The 18,510-nt window shown below is 40.3% G+C and overlaps 1 protein-coding gene across 5 annotated transcripts in view; it reads left to right on the forward strand.

Annotated features, from left to right (window-relative positions):
* Asb15 (ankyrin repeat and SOCS box containing 15) overlaps positions 1–18,510 on the forward strand; it is a 47,713-nt gene that overhangs the window by 25,682 nt on the left and 3,521 nt on the right. For 3 of the 5 annotated variants that reach the window (XM_038320101.1, XM_038320099.1, XM_038320096.2), the window contains exons 2-9: positions 4,381–4,489; positions 6,166–6,218; positions 6,306–6,437; positions 7,971–8,129; positions 11,067–11,312; positions 12,905–13,076; positions 14,806–15,376; positions 16,140–16,293. In XM_038320101.1, the coding sequence (XP_038176029.1) occupies positions 4,383–4,489; positions 6,166–6,218; positions 6,306–6,437; positions 7,971–8,129; positions 11,067–11,312; positions 12,905–13,076; positions 14,806–15,376; positions 16,140–16,293 (1,594 nt within the window). In that variant the 5' untranslated portion in view covers positions 4,381–4,382. Of the gene's footprint in view, positions 1–4,379; positions 4,490–6,165; positions 6,219–6,305; positions 6,438–7,970; positions 8,130–11,066; positions 11,313–12,904; positions 13,077–14,805; positions 15,377–16,139; positions 16,294–18,510 lie in introns of all 5 variants that reach the window. The other 2 variants (XM_038320098.1, XM_038320097.1) reach the window with 1 other exon arrangement.

Below are 18,510 nucleotides of genomic sequence, written 5' to 3' on the forward strand. Positions count from 1 at the left end.
TGTCAAGAACAGGATCAAAGTGTTTTCTGACAAAGACAACAGACTGTGGCTTCTGAAGGCCTCGAAGAGTCTGTTCTCTTTGCTCTGCTCAGGCTCCGTTACCAGCTGTGTGAGCTTAAATGATTAAGGCTCAACTTCCACTTTTCTGCAATGATCCATACTTGCTTGCAACATATTTTATGTGTATTGATGTTTGCCCACATGTATGACACCCATCTGTGTGAGGGTGTCGGATCCCCTGGAACTAGAGTTAGAGACAGGTGTGAGCTGCCCATGTGGGTGCTGGGAATTGAACACTGGTCCTCTGGAAATGTAGCCAGTGCTCTTAACCGCAAGCCATCTCTCAGCCCCATACTCGGTTCTTGAGACAAAGCCAGACCCCAATGGTTTATGTCCTATGGTACTCTCACCACCCCTATCCTTTCCAAACACATTCTACAATCCTCACAGTCGCCAGAATGTCTTTTCCTCTGCATCTAAGCGGGATTTAACTTAGCGCATCTGTAAAACAAATGAAGAACCACTTACATCTTGACTAAACATTTGGGACTCATCACTTAGAACCCTGGAATTAGCTGGTTTTGTTTTGTTTGTTTTGTTAACTATCTAAACATAAAAGAGCTTCAGAGTGTTCGTGGGTTAACCTCTTCAAAGTTGGTATGCTCCTTCAGAGAGAGCATCCGCAATTTGCCTCTAAATGCATTTCTACCCTTATAAGGTTAACCAGTACTGTAAATGAAATCAATTTACATAAAATTTCCTTAATATTGGGGCTGGGAAATTGATTAGTAGGCTAAGTGCCTGCTGAGCAAATGTAAGCTACAATTCACAATCCCAGAGAACCTAGAGAGCAAAGAGGACCCTAAGAGAGACATACATGTATCTACCTACATGGGAAGTAGAAAAAGACAAGATCTCCTGAGTAAATTGGGAGCATGGAGATCATGGTAGTGGGTATAAGGGGCATGGGGAGGAAGGGAGGAGAAGGGAGAAAAATATATAGCTCAAGAAAAACAATTTAAAAAAAAGAAAACAGAAAATGTGAGCTCCAGGTTCAGTGAGAGCCATAGAGGAGGATACAAAACTATGATTGCTGGTCTACACACACACACACACACACACTCACACACACACACACTTACACACATACCACACATACACATTCCCACACATACATACTCACACTCATATACACTCACACACATGTTATACACTTACACACACAAACTACACACACATACACACACCACACACACAAACACACAAGAGGGGGGGTTTCTTCCATCGTTTTCTAAGCCAGTTACTAGTGAAAAGCAGATGTTCTCACTACTGGCTCCTCCGGAACAGTATTAAGTGCTCTAAGACACATTGCTCTGAAGAGAGGGCCAAGTAGTTTCTCTGCACTCGGCGGGGAAGAGAGAGGGGAAGTAAGATGACAAAATGCTCTCTGGCCTTTCTTCAAACGCTCGAGCGGAACTGTCTTTAACAATTTCCAATTGATCTCTCATCCCCGTCATTTCAAATTTTCAATACAGTTCAATCACTCTCGACCTGATTTTCTCACTGTGTCTTCATACCTCCAGGCTATCCCAATAACACCCTTTATGATCATTCTGACACCTGACTGCACCTATACAGAACTAACCCTCATCTAAACTGTCGGGTCTGTGGGAGACAGCACGTAGGTTGGAGCCGTTCTGTCATGGTTTCCCTGTAATTTTGACCAGGTTTTTACAAGAGCTATAAAACAGCTAAGAACACTGATAACATTCCCCACCCTCCTTTTTTTTGTTTGTTTGTTTGTTTCAAGACAAGGTTTCTCTGTGTAGCCCTGGCTGGCCTAGAACTAGCTCTGTAGACCAGGCTGGCCTCCAAATCCCAAAGATCCTCCTGCCTATGCCTCCAGAGTGCTGGGCCTGGCTGATAACATTCTTCATGATGATACAGTTAGAAAAGACGATTGGAAAATGTTGGGAAGCCGTTTCGCAGACCAACTCCAGCCTCTAAGGTGCACGCAGTGTTTCGTGTACTGGTTGCCCACATTTCCATCAGGGTTAGACTGAAACGGGGTATTTGAAGAGGTGAGAGGCTCTCAATCCCGTCTTACCCCTGTAACGGTGCAAGCCCCATCTCTGAGCGGTTACATCAGCAAGAAAGGCAGCAGTGCTTAAGGCTTAACTGCGTCATCTACTTGTCTTATCTGAAGAGCTCAGTGCATACTGGGTAGAAGTGAGTCAAGAACCTTTCCTGTCCTCACTGAGAAGTCATTTGTTACTTAGGAGAGCAGAAAAACAAGGGGTGGGAAAATCGAAGAACACTTTATAAAAGAGAGAGCATGGCCCAGGGTGTAGTTCAGTGCTGGGACCACCCTAGGTCCCCAGCACCGCAAGAAAGAACGACTTTGTCCCCTCTCTCCGGAAAGCAATAGTCCAGTGAGAACGAAAACATGGATATGTGAAGCATTTGCAGAGCAGAAATGGAATGCATGCAAATCCGAATGGCAGGGAAATGTTACATAAGAAGAAACATTCACAGAAGGAGGGCGAGAGGAGGTTGAGAATCCAAGCAAGGGCTGCTGGAGGAGGAAGCCTCCTGTGCCAGGCGGAAGGCAGTGGGGACCAGGACGAACAGCAGCTGGGACGGCGTTGTGAAGAAAGAAACGGATGTAGACAAACAAACGAGAGCGAAATGAAGCCAGATACGGAGTCAGCAGTCAGTCTGTTCAGCTGGAAGGAAAACTGCATTCCTGAGAGAAATGGTCCGTTGTCAGAACAAGGAAGAACTTGGTGACTCCGCGTTCATTTATGCGCTCCGTCATTTATTCTTTCAAGGCACATGTCAAGACCCAGGACCACGCAGAGGTGTTCTCCATATGCTGAGGTTGCACCCCAGTCCTCTGATCTCGTGTAGTTACAGTCTGCGGACAAGAGACAATGGACCAATTTAATAGATAGATAGATAGATAGATAGATAATAGATAGATAGATAGATAGATGATAGATAGAAATAAATAAATATAAATAAATAATAATAAATAATAAATACTTTCTGAATCTATTTGGCCAGAAGATCTCAGATCTCATTGACGGAGGAGGAGATGGCTATGCTCGTGTTAGGGAGCATGCTCAGGGGAGCAAGGGACAGTCCCACATTCCGTCTCACACAACACTATTCATCTCTGTGTTCTTAAACAGTTGCAAGGCTCCCTGCTACTTACACAGAACAATGTGTTGCTGTTGTTGTTTTATTTGACGTTTAGAGACAAGATCGCATTACTGCAGCTTAGAATGAACAGAAACTTGTGATTCTTCTGTCTCTGCCTCCTGAGTGCTGGGACTGCAGAGGGTGGACCACCAGACCAGGCTCTGTCCAGAAAAATGAAGCAAGAAATCCTCACAAAGTTAGAGTCTCTGTGCAGTCTGTCCAGAGACCGGGGACCTTGACTATCAGCACAGCTAAAGCTGTCTTTCAAGATTATCTGACCTTGAAAACTGAGAAGACATGTCTGTCAACTGTGTCTGGAAATTGCTGGCAGACTTTGTTTCTGTTTCTCCCCTTCAAAAGGCACAGTACCGTGTCAACAGTCAGAAGGAATGCATTGGGCTTGGAAATACTGCTAACGAACAATAATTTCATATTGCTTAGTCACACCACTCTAGGGTTATTTTTGGCTTCTCTATTTACTAAATGTCCTGCCTATAACCAAAGGAGCTGACTTAACATTAAAGATAGATATTTACTCTTCTAATGTAAGACTAAGCCAGTGAGCCTTCTGGTTTGTTTATTTTCATTTTAACATATTATCCTCAGGAGAGACAGACTAGTCAAAAGGACTGGCTTGTGATAAATGAACAGAAATGATCAGAGGAATAAATGGGCGTGTTAAGAAGCACTAGGCCCTGGGTCAATGGCTGACGTTAAGATGATCCTCATCTCAAATGTGCAAATGATCCGAGAGCAGCAGACCCGATATCTGAGGGCTCTGGGGAATATGAAAGGGCCACTGTGGACTGACCACTTCTCTTCCAGCTCAGTCCCGAGTTTCTAATGTGCTGTATAAAATGATGGGCCCGAGTTAGTATCCATTAGAAGTTTGATTAAAAGACAACAAGCCTGTCTGGAGACGGAGCTGGAAAGTCAAAGTTCAAAGACACAGACATTCAAAGGGCAGGTGATTAAAAGTTTCAGCAGAACATCTGAAGTTAATAAAATGGAGTTTACATGTACGTGGATTAACATCTTAGCTATGTATATGTATTTACCAAGGAGAGGCAAATGTATTCTGTTTTTCATTTTGCATTTGTTGTTATGTTAATTACACCAATTGTTCTGGATCCCTTGTTGAGTGTAAGAAATTACCTCTTTCAAAATTACTTGCAGATATGGATATCAATGATGACCCTAATGAAGAGCATCTTGCAAGTTATGACGTTCAACTCTGCATTCAGGAATCCATTGAAGCAAGCCAGGCTGTATTCCATCCTGAAAGGTAGCATTCCAACCAACTGCCCTCAGCGGATTTCCTCATGGTAGTCATTTTGCTGTGAGACGCACTCCTCCTCTATAATAATGCTTACTTCCCCCCGGGCACACATACCTTTTCTGGTATGAAGTATACAGCTTTAAAATGTCAACTTTGCACATATTTTAAAAATCTTACCTACAAATATGCATCTCATGTAGAAAGTGGAAATTTTTTTCAAGTGGGAAATTCCTAGCTGGATTTGTTTAGAGATTGCCTATATTCTAAATTATTGTGGCGCTAAAAAAAGACAATGCGTAGAGTCTGAACGAATTTGTATGTAATCAGGTTTGCATGCAGCACATTCTGCCGCCTCGCCAGCTAACCCTTGTGAGTAAAACACATTAAAACAGACGTGGAATTGATGTTACAAACATAGTAACACCAGAATCTTAAACCGCTAAAATGAATACCTGTCATACAAGATACATAATGAAAAAAGTAGACCTTAGTTACCTTTATATTCTATTTCCATGCTTAGAATCTTATAGTCTGGAACTTAGTAGTGTTTGTGAGTGTGTTCATTGCTATGAAATTATTGCCTTTGAGCTGTGTGTGCAGTATACTCGTGTGTGTGTGTGTGTGCATACATGTACACGTGTGTTCATTCATGCTCTCACATGAGCACAGTGCACACCCCTCTGGGGAGTCCAGAGGTCGATATTGAGTGGAATCCTTTCTGTTTAAAAGAGGATCTCTCACTGAACATGAGTTCAGCTAGACTGCCTAGCTGGGAAGTCCCAGGCATCCTCCTGTCTCCGCCCCCAGTGCTGGGATTACAGACATTTGATGATCTGAACTCAGGTCCTTATGCCTATATAGGAAGCACTTGGCCAGCTAACTCGTCCTGCAATCTTCTGCTCTTGAACTTTTGAAAGTGAACATGTGATAATATTCTGGTTTCTCTTCAGATTGTATAAATCTTTTAACTTTGAAAAGTGTGCATGTTACAGAAAAATTCTGGTCTTTGACTTTTTCATAGTACTGAAACCTCCGACAGAATTTAAAACCCCAGAGCTCCCCAAAAGGCGTTCAGAACCCTACAATGTTAGCAGATGTTTCTGTTTAATAAAGCGAACACCTTTGTTACGAGGCTCCTGTTTCCATTTAAAAAGCACATGTGTCAGATAATTGCCTTGTGAGCCTAACTCATGACCCGCTGGGCCACTGACTGGGCATACATTCAGTAACTGATTAAATACTTCTAACATGTGCTTGTGTCATAAACTCCCAAATGTCTCTCAGCAATTACTAAGAGCCAAGTAACTTTTATTGAGCACATAGTGTTGGATGTTTGAGAAGTCTCAGCGATCTTCCTATTTAACCCCGTCCAGATGAAGAAACCAGCACCCAGAAGGGCTGCTGCACTTTCCCAGGGCCACAAAGTCGGGCCTGTACCGAGCTGTTGCCTTTGGCTCCAGCCATTTCTTTCATTTCTATTATCTAGAGAGACCTCCCAACCCCTCTTGATCTGACTATTACTCTCTCTGCCTGACTCCTGGGAAATTTAAAGTGGAATAAAGACGATTTTCCTGCAAATTTTGATGATCGCAGATATTTACAAAACCTCACTTTTATTGTTAAGATCCTTAAAATACATCACTAGTACAAATATGACTTTTTTTTCTTTTTTTCTCTGCTAGACTTGTGCCACTAAGTGACCAAAACAGAAAGCTTGTAGAGGCCATAAGGCAAGGTGAGTGGGCATGCGGTCTACAGCGAGGCGGAACCAGAAGTTCACCTTGTCAGGGCCGGCGTGTAACCGTCCGCACGTTTCCCGTAGGTCACATTTTTGAGCTCCAGGAGTACGTGAAATGTAAATACGCTCTGGATGAAGCTGACGAGAAAGGATGGTTCCCATTGCATGAAGCCGTCGTTCAACCCATTCAGCAGATACTTGAGACTGTTCTGGACGGTAAGAAAGCAGGACAACCTTTGTACAAAGCTAGAGAAGAAAATGTATACATCGTGCGAGTTCCAAACGAATGTAACAAGCAAAAATAAAAAAAAAAAAGCAGAACAAAAGACTAGCACAATTGGTGGCATCTGCAACTCAGTTTAAGGATGTGGTACAGGGTGGTAAAAAGGTAGCGCTGCCACTGGTGACTGATAAAAGGGTTTCGCAGGTTACAAATTAGTTTATTAACATAGGAAGTTACTTTTCTTTTAAAAGTACATTTGAGGGACTAGAGAGATGGATCAGCAGTTAAGAGCACCTGCTGCTCTTTCAGATGAACCCGAGTTTGTTTCCCAGTGTTCCCATCCGGCAGCTCACAACCACCCGGAACTCCAGCTCTAGGGGATCTAACGCCCCCTTCTGGACTGAGCAGGCACGTGCACACACAGACACGCACATACACCTGAATAGAGAAATAAAAAAATAAACTATTTCTATGAGTTAATTAAAAAATTTCCATCTTCAACTAATTCTTGATCTAGTTTCCACAAAGGGATATATTTATATATTATAACAAATAATACAATTGTCCTTGCATTACATTAATCTTTTTGTAATGTGATACGAGGCAACAGGAATTTTTTAGACTCACTGTAGACTAGTCTGACTTTGATTCTGCAGTAAAACTCCTGCTCACCTCTCATGACTGTTAGCAGGATTACAGGCATGAGTCACCACATCCGACTTCTACAGTAATCTTACGGGACTGTCATTAAATATGCAGTCTGTTGTCACCCAAAACATCACAATGTGATCAAGACTATATTTAACAAAACAGTTGAAGATTCTAAATCAGTTTCTCTCATTTGAAACTTGGTTGATACCTTTTGGGGCTATGGAAGAATATTTGCATCTGCACATAGCTCAGGCACAAGAACTGTTCTCTGGAAATGGGTTAAGGTTAAAAAAAATCACTGTGATAAATTAGCACATTATATTTTAAGTGTTTTTACACATAGCATTTTCTAGAACATATAAAATGACTTATTATTTAATCTTCAGTGCTGCTTCCGAGTTTTGTACTTTGAGGAATGAGAAATATTTGATAATTAGTTAGCCAATTAGAGAATTAGATGACCAAACTAATAAATATAGATGGCATTTATATTTCTTCTGTAACATTCATTCAAATATATTTCTCATTTACATTCTCCATTTGAAAAACCAATATCATTTCCATTTACATATTTAACAGGATTGGAGAACTGATTGACAGTGTATTCAGAAATGAGAATTAGTAATCTATTTTAAGGAAAAACTTGTTGAAGCATAGGTATTAGTTTCCTAGTTGTCAACTGGATTAACAAGTCTATGTGTATGCTAATCCTCTCTGTCATCTGATAAATTTTTTATTGTATATTCTCTTATCCTTCAATTTTCCAATTACTTTGCTCAATATTAAGTGTATAATATTAGGTAATTATGATTTGCATAAAATCACATAAATAGATAAGTTTCTTAACTTCTCAACAAAATGCTTTCACATCTCAGCATCCTATAAGACAGTTTGGGAATTCAAGACTTGTGATGGAGAAACACCCTTGACTCTGGCAGTCAAAGCTGGCCTGGTGGAAAATGTCAAGACATTGCTAGAAAAGGGGGTCTGGCCCAACACCAAAAATGACAAAGGAGAGACTCCTCTTCTGATCGGTAAATTGTTTTTTCTAGAATTTTTATAATTTGAAACAAATGTAAATACTTAACAAGTGTTCCTTAGAAGTCACGGTACACTGCCTATCATCTGTCGCCTGAATACCTTCCCTGGTGCAACGCTTCCATGCCCCAGCCCTGTTTCACCTGCCCATGAATTTCATTATCCTGTCCCACAAAGAGTATCATGAAAGATGGCACAGAGTTTAACTCTGAAATGTAGAGCACAGATAACCAGAGGAAGCTAAATTAGTTCAGTGGCAAGGTATCAAGTCTAAAGGAATACTCTCCAGGTCAGGTAGAATTGAAAGGGAGGGTTGTGTGTGCGATGTGCTCTCAGAAGAAAGGTGTGGCAAACAGTGGACACCCGTTCCACATCAGAACAATCAAACCAGACTGAAGGAAAGAGGAGATTCTGAGCGAGGCAATGAGCCTGCCCGGAAGGGTTTGCAGCGGTGACACTGGGCAGGAAGGATGGCAATCAAACCTTGCATCAGCTTCTCTGGCTCATGTCCTCTGCTAATCGCTGAACGAGAATCCGCTGACTGAAAAAGAAAGAGGTTAGACTGACTGTGTATATGTGACCCAGGATAACGTTGCCGTTTCTGGGAGACACGAGGATGGAATAGGAATTTGGGGTTTGGTACTTGAGATCTGCGGACTTATATTTGGCTGGGAGACTATCATAACGGGCATCACACATCCTCACATATGATGGTTGAACAGGGGAAGAGATGTCATACGAAAGCCAGATGCTCTGCTAGACATCCTGGATAGAAAGATATTGATTAATATAGAAAGATATTGATTAATCTTTTGCTTAAAATGTAAGAGGAAAAGTTAATGTAAATGCTACAATGAAGATGCGCACTTAAAGTAAATTAAGAGAGTAAAACGTCATTGCATCTGCAGAAACTCTACAGGGACTTATTTCCCTGGACTGTCTTTGGTAATATGGAGATGTCATCAACAGGACTTTTAAGTTTTACAAGAAATGGATCATCCGCATCAGTGTAGTGGTTCTGCTTTGGGGCTACTTTGAAATTTCTTCTCATGGCTCATTAACTTGCAAAGGAGAGAAGAGGGCTAGTGTTCCTTGTTCCATGTAGTTCCATTTTTAATATTTTTCTTGACTTCATTCTTCACCTTTGAATCTATTCACAAAGTATGCTCAGATGGCAAAAATAAAATAGCTTAGCTCTACCGAGGGCTGCTCCTCCTGCCCAGCCATCTGGCGCTGACCTGCAATGCTTTCTTTATACATCACCGCCGCGTTACTTGTTGAGTGGTAGGTATCAGATTTGTGGTGATCTGACACTTATTAGGGTTTTTCTGCTCTTGGATGGACTCTCTGCTCATCCGAGGGATATGGTGTCCCCTTTCTTCCGCTTGGTAGTCTTGCTTACCCAGGCCTGGGAGGGGAAGAAGCTGTGGGAACTGTTTCCATGGGCTCTTGGATCTTCTGACCTCCACCCTCCACGACTTTCCACATTCACCCAGCACTTCATGTCACTTCTTTCTCAAGGTGTGAGTTCCTTCCTCTCAAATCGAAGCACACCCTCCTCGACTCAGATGTCTCAGAACTCCCTTCTCTGTGCGCTTTATGAGTCAGAAAATCTTAAGTAATACAAGCAATTCTAAATTGGTGGTTTCCAAATTCTATAGAACATATGTGTAAAGTATACATAAAAGACTAAGCATAAAACTGTATATATAAGTTTGTCCTTTATTATCAACTGTATTAAACTAATAATGTGCTTTATGGATTTAAATACTTCAATTGGTTATTAGTTTAGACCAGTGGTTCTCAACCTTCCTGATGCTGTGACCCTTTAATACAACTCCTCATGTTGTGTTGACCCCCAAGTATAAATTATTTCATTGATACTTCATAACTCTAATTTTACTACTGTTATGAATTGTCATGTAAGTATCTGACCTGCAGGATATTTGATATATGACCCCTAAAGGGGTCGTGACCCACAGGTTGAGAACCATGATTTAGATTATCTTTATGGATTGCCTGTGAAGGATGACTCTCCACCACTAGCATTATTGTTTCTGTGAAGTAATACATTCTTCCAAAGTATTAAGTAAAAAGTGAAAATAAGAATTTTTAAAAATTACTTTAAGTGGAAGATTTCCTGCATACACTGTTGTTTTCATGAAGCAGTAAAAATCTCACTACTCGTGTGTTTCATGCATGAGACAGAAAGAAGGGCAGCTTCCCAAAGGGAAGAGCCTCATTACTATGAGATTTTTCTTCCCCCCCCAAAAAACCTGAAACAGTAGCACTAAAACAAAATCAGGCTCAGTCCTCTCTGCAGTGACAGCAGCCAGGATGAGGTAACACACCACAATTAGAGCCACAGAGGCGAATGGACAGTTATCAACACACGGTGCAGTAGGAGGAGATGAATGTCACCTCCCTCACAGGAGCACGGTCCAGTGCTTCACCTGCTGACTGAAGGACACTCTGTTGACAAATACTATCTTTGGTGGGAAAGATAATACATGTTTCTATGGGGGACAAACCTGATAAATGTTTATATATGGAGTACTAAGAATAATTTGTCATGTTCATATTTTATACTGAATACTATATTAAATGGTTACTATACATTATTTAACCTGTACAATCCTATAGCTTGTTGTTCCTATTTTTTGGAAAAGAGGTTAAGGTTTGGAATGAGTCCACAACAAAATTCTATCTTGATGATGAACATTTTTCATGAAAATCTTACCTCACTCTGAGTCTTGAAGACTTAAACTTCACAAATAGAAATTAGGGTCTGAGGAAAAAATCATATACCCTTTTACAGAAGAAATGGATTAACTTATACCTATTTTGATATTAGTTTAATGCCACATAAAGTACTCATGTGGATACAGCAACTTCATGGTGATATTCCCGTTCTTCTTTAAAATTATTTCAAGCTATAAAAAAGGGCTCCTATGACATGGTATCAGCACTGATTAAATCCAACACCAGCCTTGACCAACCCTGTGTCAAGCGATGGTCAGCAATGCATGAAGCCGCTAAGCAAGGCCGGAAAGACATCATAGCCCTACTGCTGAGCCACGGAGGAAATGTGCACCTGAGAGATGGCTTTGGAGTCACGCCTTTAGGGGTTGCTGCCGAATATGGTCACTATGATGTGTTAGAACATCTGATCCACAAAGGTATGTGAATGAGTTATCCTGTCCTGATCTCAGACTCTCCTCTTCGTTACCCATGGGCTCTTTCTCTCCTGAGTTTAAATGGGTGAGGCTTTAAGTCCTAGCCCCTCCCAAACCCCCAAGCCCTGTTGATTATGACCTGCAGAGATCTGCATGACCAGCCCTAATTGCTTTTTCCAGACAGTCTAGTTTCCTTATAGATTTGGTGGGAAGGACTCTCTATCGTCTTTGCTGAATTCCTCCTCTTTTTCCACTTGTTGGTGTCATGGTGTCATAATCTCTCTTAACTGGGACTGAGAGGTTGGATCTGCCTTCAAATCTATTACTTTCTTTCACAAACCCAATTGGTTGCAAAGTACCAAGGTTTGTCTTGTTTTCGTGTTGCAATCTGTCTGTCGTCTTGGTCAGGTCCTTCCCATCTTCCCCAAACCATGTGCACTTTTGCTAACTATTCTCCAGGTTTCCATTCTGCTTGTCAGAGAATCCATGCTATGCACTACAGCTTCGTTCCCCTCCCTCAACTACAGCCTCAAGGATGTATTTTACTCAAAATGCCACTTCAATTGCAGTATTTAGAATTGCTTTTCAGGCTTACACTTCACTATTCCAATCCTGTTTGCGCCACTTCAGGAAACTAGAATATGTATGTTCTCTCTGCCTCGATTTAGGTGAGATCCTTGCTCTCATTTGGAATAATATTTAGCAAAATTCAGGCAGTCTCTTGAGACATTCTCATAAACCCTTTCCTAAGTCTCTTCAACAGATGATGTCATTCCCCACCCCCTAGACTTCATAATGCTTCAGTTGTACAACCAGAAACAAAGAAGCTCAATGCCTAGCTCCTAGCCCCACCTACTCTTTATTAGACCCCTGTCTACTTAAGTGCCCAGACCCCAGATTTCTCATCTATAAGTGAACCACATGATCCCCAAAGGATCTTGTATGGGTGAAACCCGGCATTTTTGTGCTTCCCAAAGTCACCTAATTATGACATAACTTCTAGAAAATGCTACACTAGTTTACAGACAATAAAATAGGACACATTAAAAACCCATCCCAATTCATGAAGTATCAGATCCATAATCAAAGATGACTCTCTCCCCTATTAAGCTGATCCTACGAACGCTGTCACCCCAGCGTCGTATACTGTACATCCTCTTGTTACATCTTCATTTGTTCTTTCAGCTCCTTTAGTCAGGCCAGTTCAGCATAGCGTCACATGCAGTGGTTGCACTTTTTGGGTATCCATAAATATTTGTTGGATTGAAAGAGTGTTGTCATCAAACTAAAGTCTCGTGATCCTATTTCTGGAAGCTCGCTCCCATCGTGGCAGCTGACTCACGTTCACTCGTGTTTTTGTTTTTACTCATAGGGAGTTTGTGACTCCCTATCCCTGAAAGTTTAATGAAAGGAAACATGTGGCCTAACTGTTATTAAAACTTTTTTTTAAAAAAAAAAACAACCAACAAACAAAAAAAACAAACATAGATGGTCAAAATTCTATATTGTGAAGCTTTAACCGGGGATAACAGATGACATTAACGGGCTAATTTAACACCACTCAGCCGTCTAAGCCACGTGCTTTACACCACCAGGCGGGGATGTGTTTGCTTTGGCGGACGATGGGGCATCTGTGTTATTCGAGGCAGCAGGAGGTGGAAACCCAGACTGCATTTCCCTCCTGCTGGACTATGGAGGAAGCGGCAACGTGCCCAACAGAGCAGGGCATCTTCCCATACACCGAGCTGCCTATGAGGGACATTATCTGTGAGTAAGATATTGAGTTGTGTGTATAGTACAGTCTCACAGCATATGATATTCCCCAAATCTCAAAGGGAAATACTCACACATTTTATATTTCAGTGCTTAGAATTGATTTGATAGCTTTTCCTCTTTCATTCTATAATCTTGATTTTTTACAGAATGAATTTATTCTAATCTTTTAATAAAAAGTATTCCTTATAGAGGAATAAAGTTGTACATGTGAAACCTTCACCAACTGGCAAGAATGACTTTCTGTGTTAAAAAACAAAATGATTCAACAAATGGCTCAAAAGTTTCCAAATATTTTACCATTGACTGAGGATTAGAATTTGTAGTAATACTGTGCTTTATTCCAGTTAATTCCTAGCATTATACATAATACTATTATGGTAAATGTATTATTGGATAGAAAAGATTCATTATAAATTTAAATTTCTTTTTCCCCACACAAATAGTTGGGTGGACATTTCAATCATAAAGTATGTCATAACCGACACAGTGACAGAAGTCTAGAATCACATATTAAACTATCCACCAAGAGACGATGGTTTTAATAAATTGACAACATCTCATAAGCTCAAAAAGTTTGAAGTAGCTAGGCTTTCTTATATCTGGTGGCCACACTGGCAAAGTTAAGGGACCAATGACGCATAATTGATGTGAAGTGACATGTTGTTAAAGTTTACCTGGATTTACTCCCAGCGTTCATAAATTCACACATGATAGCTCTGAATTAGGCACAGGAGATCAAGTTATCCTTGCTTGTGGCCCTCAGGAATGCCTAGATGGTTAGTGAAGTGTGAAATTCACAAGTATTCATCACATGTATTTAGAAACACGAGCCAGAGACAGTTATTTTATCTGAATGGATGGAAGTTTGACTGAATATTAAGATTCTTCATTTCACAAGAATTCACTTGTCAAGATGTACATGGGCAAAATTAATAGGTGGCTTTGGAATCAATGAAAAAGAAAGAATTAAAAGAATCAAAAGATTAAAACTCTATCCCTTCCTTCCATATAAAGCTTCTGACCTCAGGCAAGTCAAGTTCCCTCTTAAGAATAGAAATATTGTTCATCTTTAAATTAAAGGGTTGTATTTATGCTGTTCAAGATCATTTGCCAATACTGCGCGGTTTCTAGTGGTCAGGTTTACGCAGTGTGTTTCTCTGACATCAGAAGAACCTACTCTCTTTGGTATTTTTGCAATCACACCTATTGACTACACAAGTTTTATTGCTGAGAGACAAAACTCTAAAGTAAGAAAAGTCCTGAGGACTTGAGCCTAGACCCAAACACATAAGCTCCTGATCTTCTTTGAGAATTTTTAGGATAGGAAACTAATCAAAACCCAGATAAATTACATTAAATTAAACAGGAGTCTTTAAAAAATATTTTTTGGTTTATTTAACTTTATTTTATGTGCATTGGTGTGAAGGTGTCAGATCCCCTGCAACTGGATCATCAGACAGTTGTGAGCTGCCATGTGGGTGCTGGGAATTGAACCCGGATCCTCTGGAAGAGCAGTCACTACTCTTAACCACTGAGCCATCTCTCCAGCCCCCAAACAGGAGTCTCTTGACTTGCGAATGCTAAAAGGTCCATATAGAGTTATATAGAGGAAATATGGACAACTAAACAAACTGAACTCACTTATCGAATGGGAAAATTTGGTTTACTTATTTCATTTTTTATGCAATGGGATATTTAAGGAGTGGTTTCTTTGCTCTAGGGCTCTGAAATATCTCATCCCAGTAACATCCAAACATGCAATCCGGAAAAGTGGCCTAAGTCCAATTCACTCAGCAGCAGATGGACAAAATGCCCAGTGCCTGGAACTACTGATTGATAACGGTTTTGACGTCAATGCCCTGCTGGCTGACCACATATCTCAGAGCTACGACGATGAGAGAAAGACCGCGCTTTATTTTGCTGTCTCTAACAATGATATTCACTGCACAGAAGTCCTTCTGGCTGCAGGTGCAGACCCCAACTTAGATCCCCTCAACTGTCTACTTGTGGCAGTGAGGGCCAACAGCCATGAAATTGTCCGGCTGCTCCTCTCCTACGGAGCTAATGTCAACTGTTATTTTATGCACGTGAATGACACTCGCTTCCCCAGCGCCATTCAGTACGCCCTAAATGACGAGGTTATGCTGAGACTCCTGCTGAATAACGGCTACCAAGTGGAGCTGTGCTTTGAGTGCATGCACGGAGACATCTTTGGAAATTCATTCGTGTGGTCAGAGATAGAGGAGGAGGGACTGCCAGGATGGACATCTTGTATAATAAAAGATAACCCGGTGAGTTGCATTCTCTTCTTCATTTTGGGTTGGTATCCTAACTCATGTATGCCTCAAGAATCCAAGTTTTGGTTTTTTTTTTAAATCCCCCCCCCCAGTTGATCAAGAGTACGTTGCTTAACTTTTATTTATTTATAAAACTTCCACATTTCTTCCTGTTACTGATTCCTAGATACATACCATTGTGGTATTAAATATCATTGAATGACTTTGGTATTAAAGGTATTAAGTCTTATTTTATAGCCCATTGTATAATCTGTTCTGGAGAGTGTTCTATGTTCTAAGTAAAATATATAATCTACAGTTTAATTCATAAAATTTCACTCATTTAAGGATGCTACAAGCAAAGAAAAATCAATTTTAATTTATATGCTTCTGATTTTTGACTTATTATTGTAGATAGAGAAGCATAGAGTGGGTCAGGAAATAAGGCTGTTTTTCTTGGATTGGAAAGAGAGTACCAAACCATTTTAAAATGTGTGCAATTATTCACTCATATCCAGTTGATGGGACGTTGGAGCTAGAGGGGAAAAAAGCTTGGGTCTTCCATGCCATGCTCACTCTGCTCCAAAGAGAGCGTTGTATGCACTTAGTCTTATTAGTTCAATAAAATAATTGTGGCATCTCTTTTTCAGTTCTGTTCATCACAAACAGGAATATTTCCTTCCTATAAAAAGATGAAAAGTAACTTTTCATAGCAATATTGATTATGTATGTGGTATGTTAGAAGTATCACTAAATTAACCGTTATCAATTTTTTCAGTTCTGTGAGTTTATTACAGTACCATGGCTGAAGCACCTGGTGGGCAGCATCGTCCGTGTACTAATAGATTACATGGATTATGTCCCTCTGTGTGCTAAACTGAAGTCTGCCCTAGAAGTACAGAGAGAGTGGCCAGAAATCCGCCAAATAATAGGTAAAAAATGAAAGTTTCCTTGACTTTAAATTTTCTTTGTTTATTGTGCGTATGTGTGGTTGTGAATGTGATTGTGTGTTTCTATCCTTTGAGGAGCTTGCAATTAACAATGACCATCGTTGTTCTGAGCATCCTTCTCACACCGAATTTGGTGTGGAAATACCAATTCCTGCAAAAGGAAAGAAATAATAAATGATGGTTCCTGATCTGAGGGAGGAAACGCATGAGAATGAGCTGGAGCATCTGCTCTCACCGGGCAGCCAAGAAACTCAGTGACTACCAGAACTGGGTCAGCAGAGTCCAGGAGCCAATGGGATTCAGTGACCAAACAAGACATTCAAGGTTCAAACACACAGTTGTCTCCATGAGTAACATAAGACATGTTCAAAATGTCTTAAAACCTGAAAATGATCTTTTCAAAGGGACTATAGAAAATCGATGATGTTGGAATTTGTTAAAAACACGTAACAATTTTTTTTCTGCCTTGTTTATATTACACATGCCACAAATAATCAGAATATATGAGCAAAAACTCTTCATGAAAATATCTCAAATAATAAGTATAAATTAACATAGCTATCATTGTATACCCTGAATAAATGGATGGATGTGTTCGTTTTACCTTGGCGACTGTCAGTAATCATACTATGGAGGTCCCAGATGGGTTAAATTAATTGCCGAAGAGATCAGACATAAGAATGAGCAATCTGTGGATCCAGTTACCACCTTTCAAAAAATAGAGGATCCAATGTGACATGGAGCTACACCATGGTAATATATTCCAGCCATGAGAAAACATAGGCATTTGGGTTCTTCAATGATTAAGTGACGTGATAGAAAATGGATAGAAAAAGAGCTTAAAGATCAAAAGATTTTTTTAAAAAAGGATATTGATAACGTTTTAATCCTTCAGTTACAGGAATGCCCCGGAGGAATGGCATCTGATGCTGTCTTCTGGCCTACCTATGCATATACACATTCATTTGCACTGTCAGACTCATGTGGGTGCGCTCACACGCGCGCGCACACAACAGAAAGAAATGTTAGGAGTGATTCACTTCAGTGATGAAAATGACCCCATTTTTCTTCTATTTGATTATAAAATTTTAAATTACATTCTTTGAATACGAAAACAAAGTTAGCCTTGGTGGCATGTGCCTGCAGTCCCAGCATTTGGAGGCCAAGGCAGGAAGGTCACAGTTTTATCCATCGTATAATTAGTGTGGGGACAGATGATTGCTCAGATGAGGAAACTTCAAAAGGGGGTGACAACTGTACATAAGAACCATGATGGTTTACGAGAGAAGGAAGAGTGAAGGCTGGCAAGGCTGTGCAAGCATCCTCTGTGGCTGACAAAGTTCTATTTCGTAACCTGAGAGGTAGCAAAAGCTGCACATCTGCTTGATACTTGTAACTTATGAAACTATGCATGCTTGTAGGTAGTCTCATGTTTAAAAAATTTCAAACCCAAAAGGCTTAAATGGTTTGGCTATTTCAAAATTAAAACACCACTAAACCATGAATTGATTTCCAAAGTTTTGGGCCCAGGGAATAACAAAGCCAGGATCTGAGCCCCGTTTATATTGCTTGGCAACTCATCTTTTCCTGCCATAATCACTGTTATTTCTGTCATAAGGAGCATGGACTTTGCCAGGAAATGAGAATTAATGGTCCATGTGTTTTTATTGCAAATGAATTCCTACTTGTGATGATTTTAGAAAGATACTCCAGGTAAGGATGAAGTCAGCGTGCTTTTCTGTTGTTTCAGTGGTTTATTTCTGCAGCCAGCTTGTCAGCTAGTTGCTGTGAGCCTGGTAAACCACTGGATGTCAGGGTTCCTTCAGTTATAGAAAGGTGGTTAGTTTGTTAAGGAATGAAATAAAACGGCTCTTTTATTAAAATGGGGAATGGTACATATTTTGATGATATTTTTTCACCTCAAGTTTGTAGAAAATGTCATAATTTACATATATATATATACATATATATATATGTATATATATATCAGGTTGGCCTCAAACCTGTGACCTTTCCGCCTGGGCCTCCAAATGCTGACTCCATATGCCACCAAGGCTAACTTTGTTTTAATATTAGAAGAATGTGATTTGAAATTTTATAATCATATAGAACAAAAATGGAATGATTTTCATCATTGAAGTGAATTGCCCCTAATGTTTCTTTTGGGGTGTGTGTGTGTGTGTGTGTGTGTACCCACAT

This window comes from Arvicola amphibius, chromosome 2 (assembly GCF_903992535.2).
Source record: "Arvicola amphibius chromosome 2, mArvAmp1.2, whole genome shotgun sequence".
Taxonomy (NCBI): Eukaryota; Metazoa; Chordata; class Mammalia; order Rodentia; family Cricetidae; genus Arvicola; species Arvicola amphibius.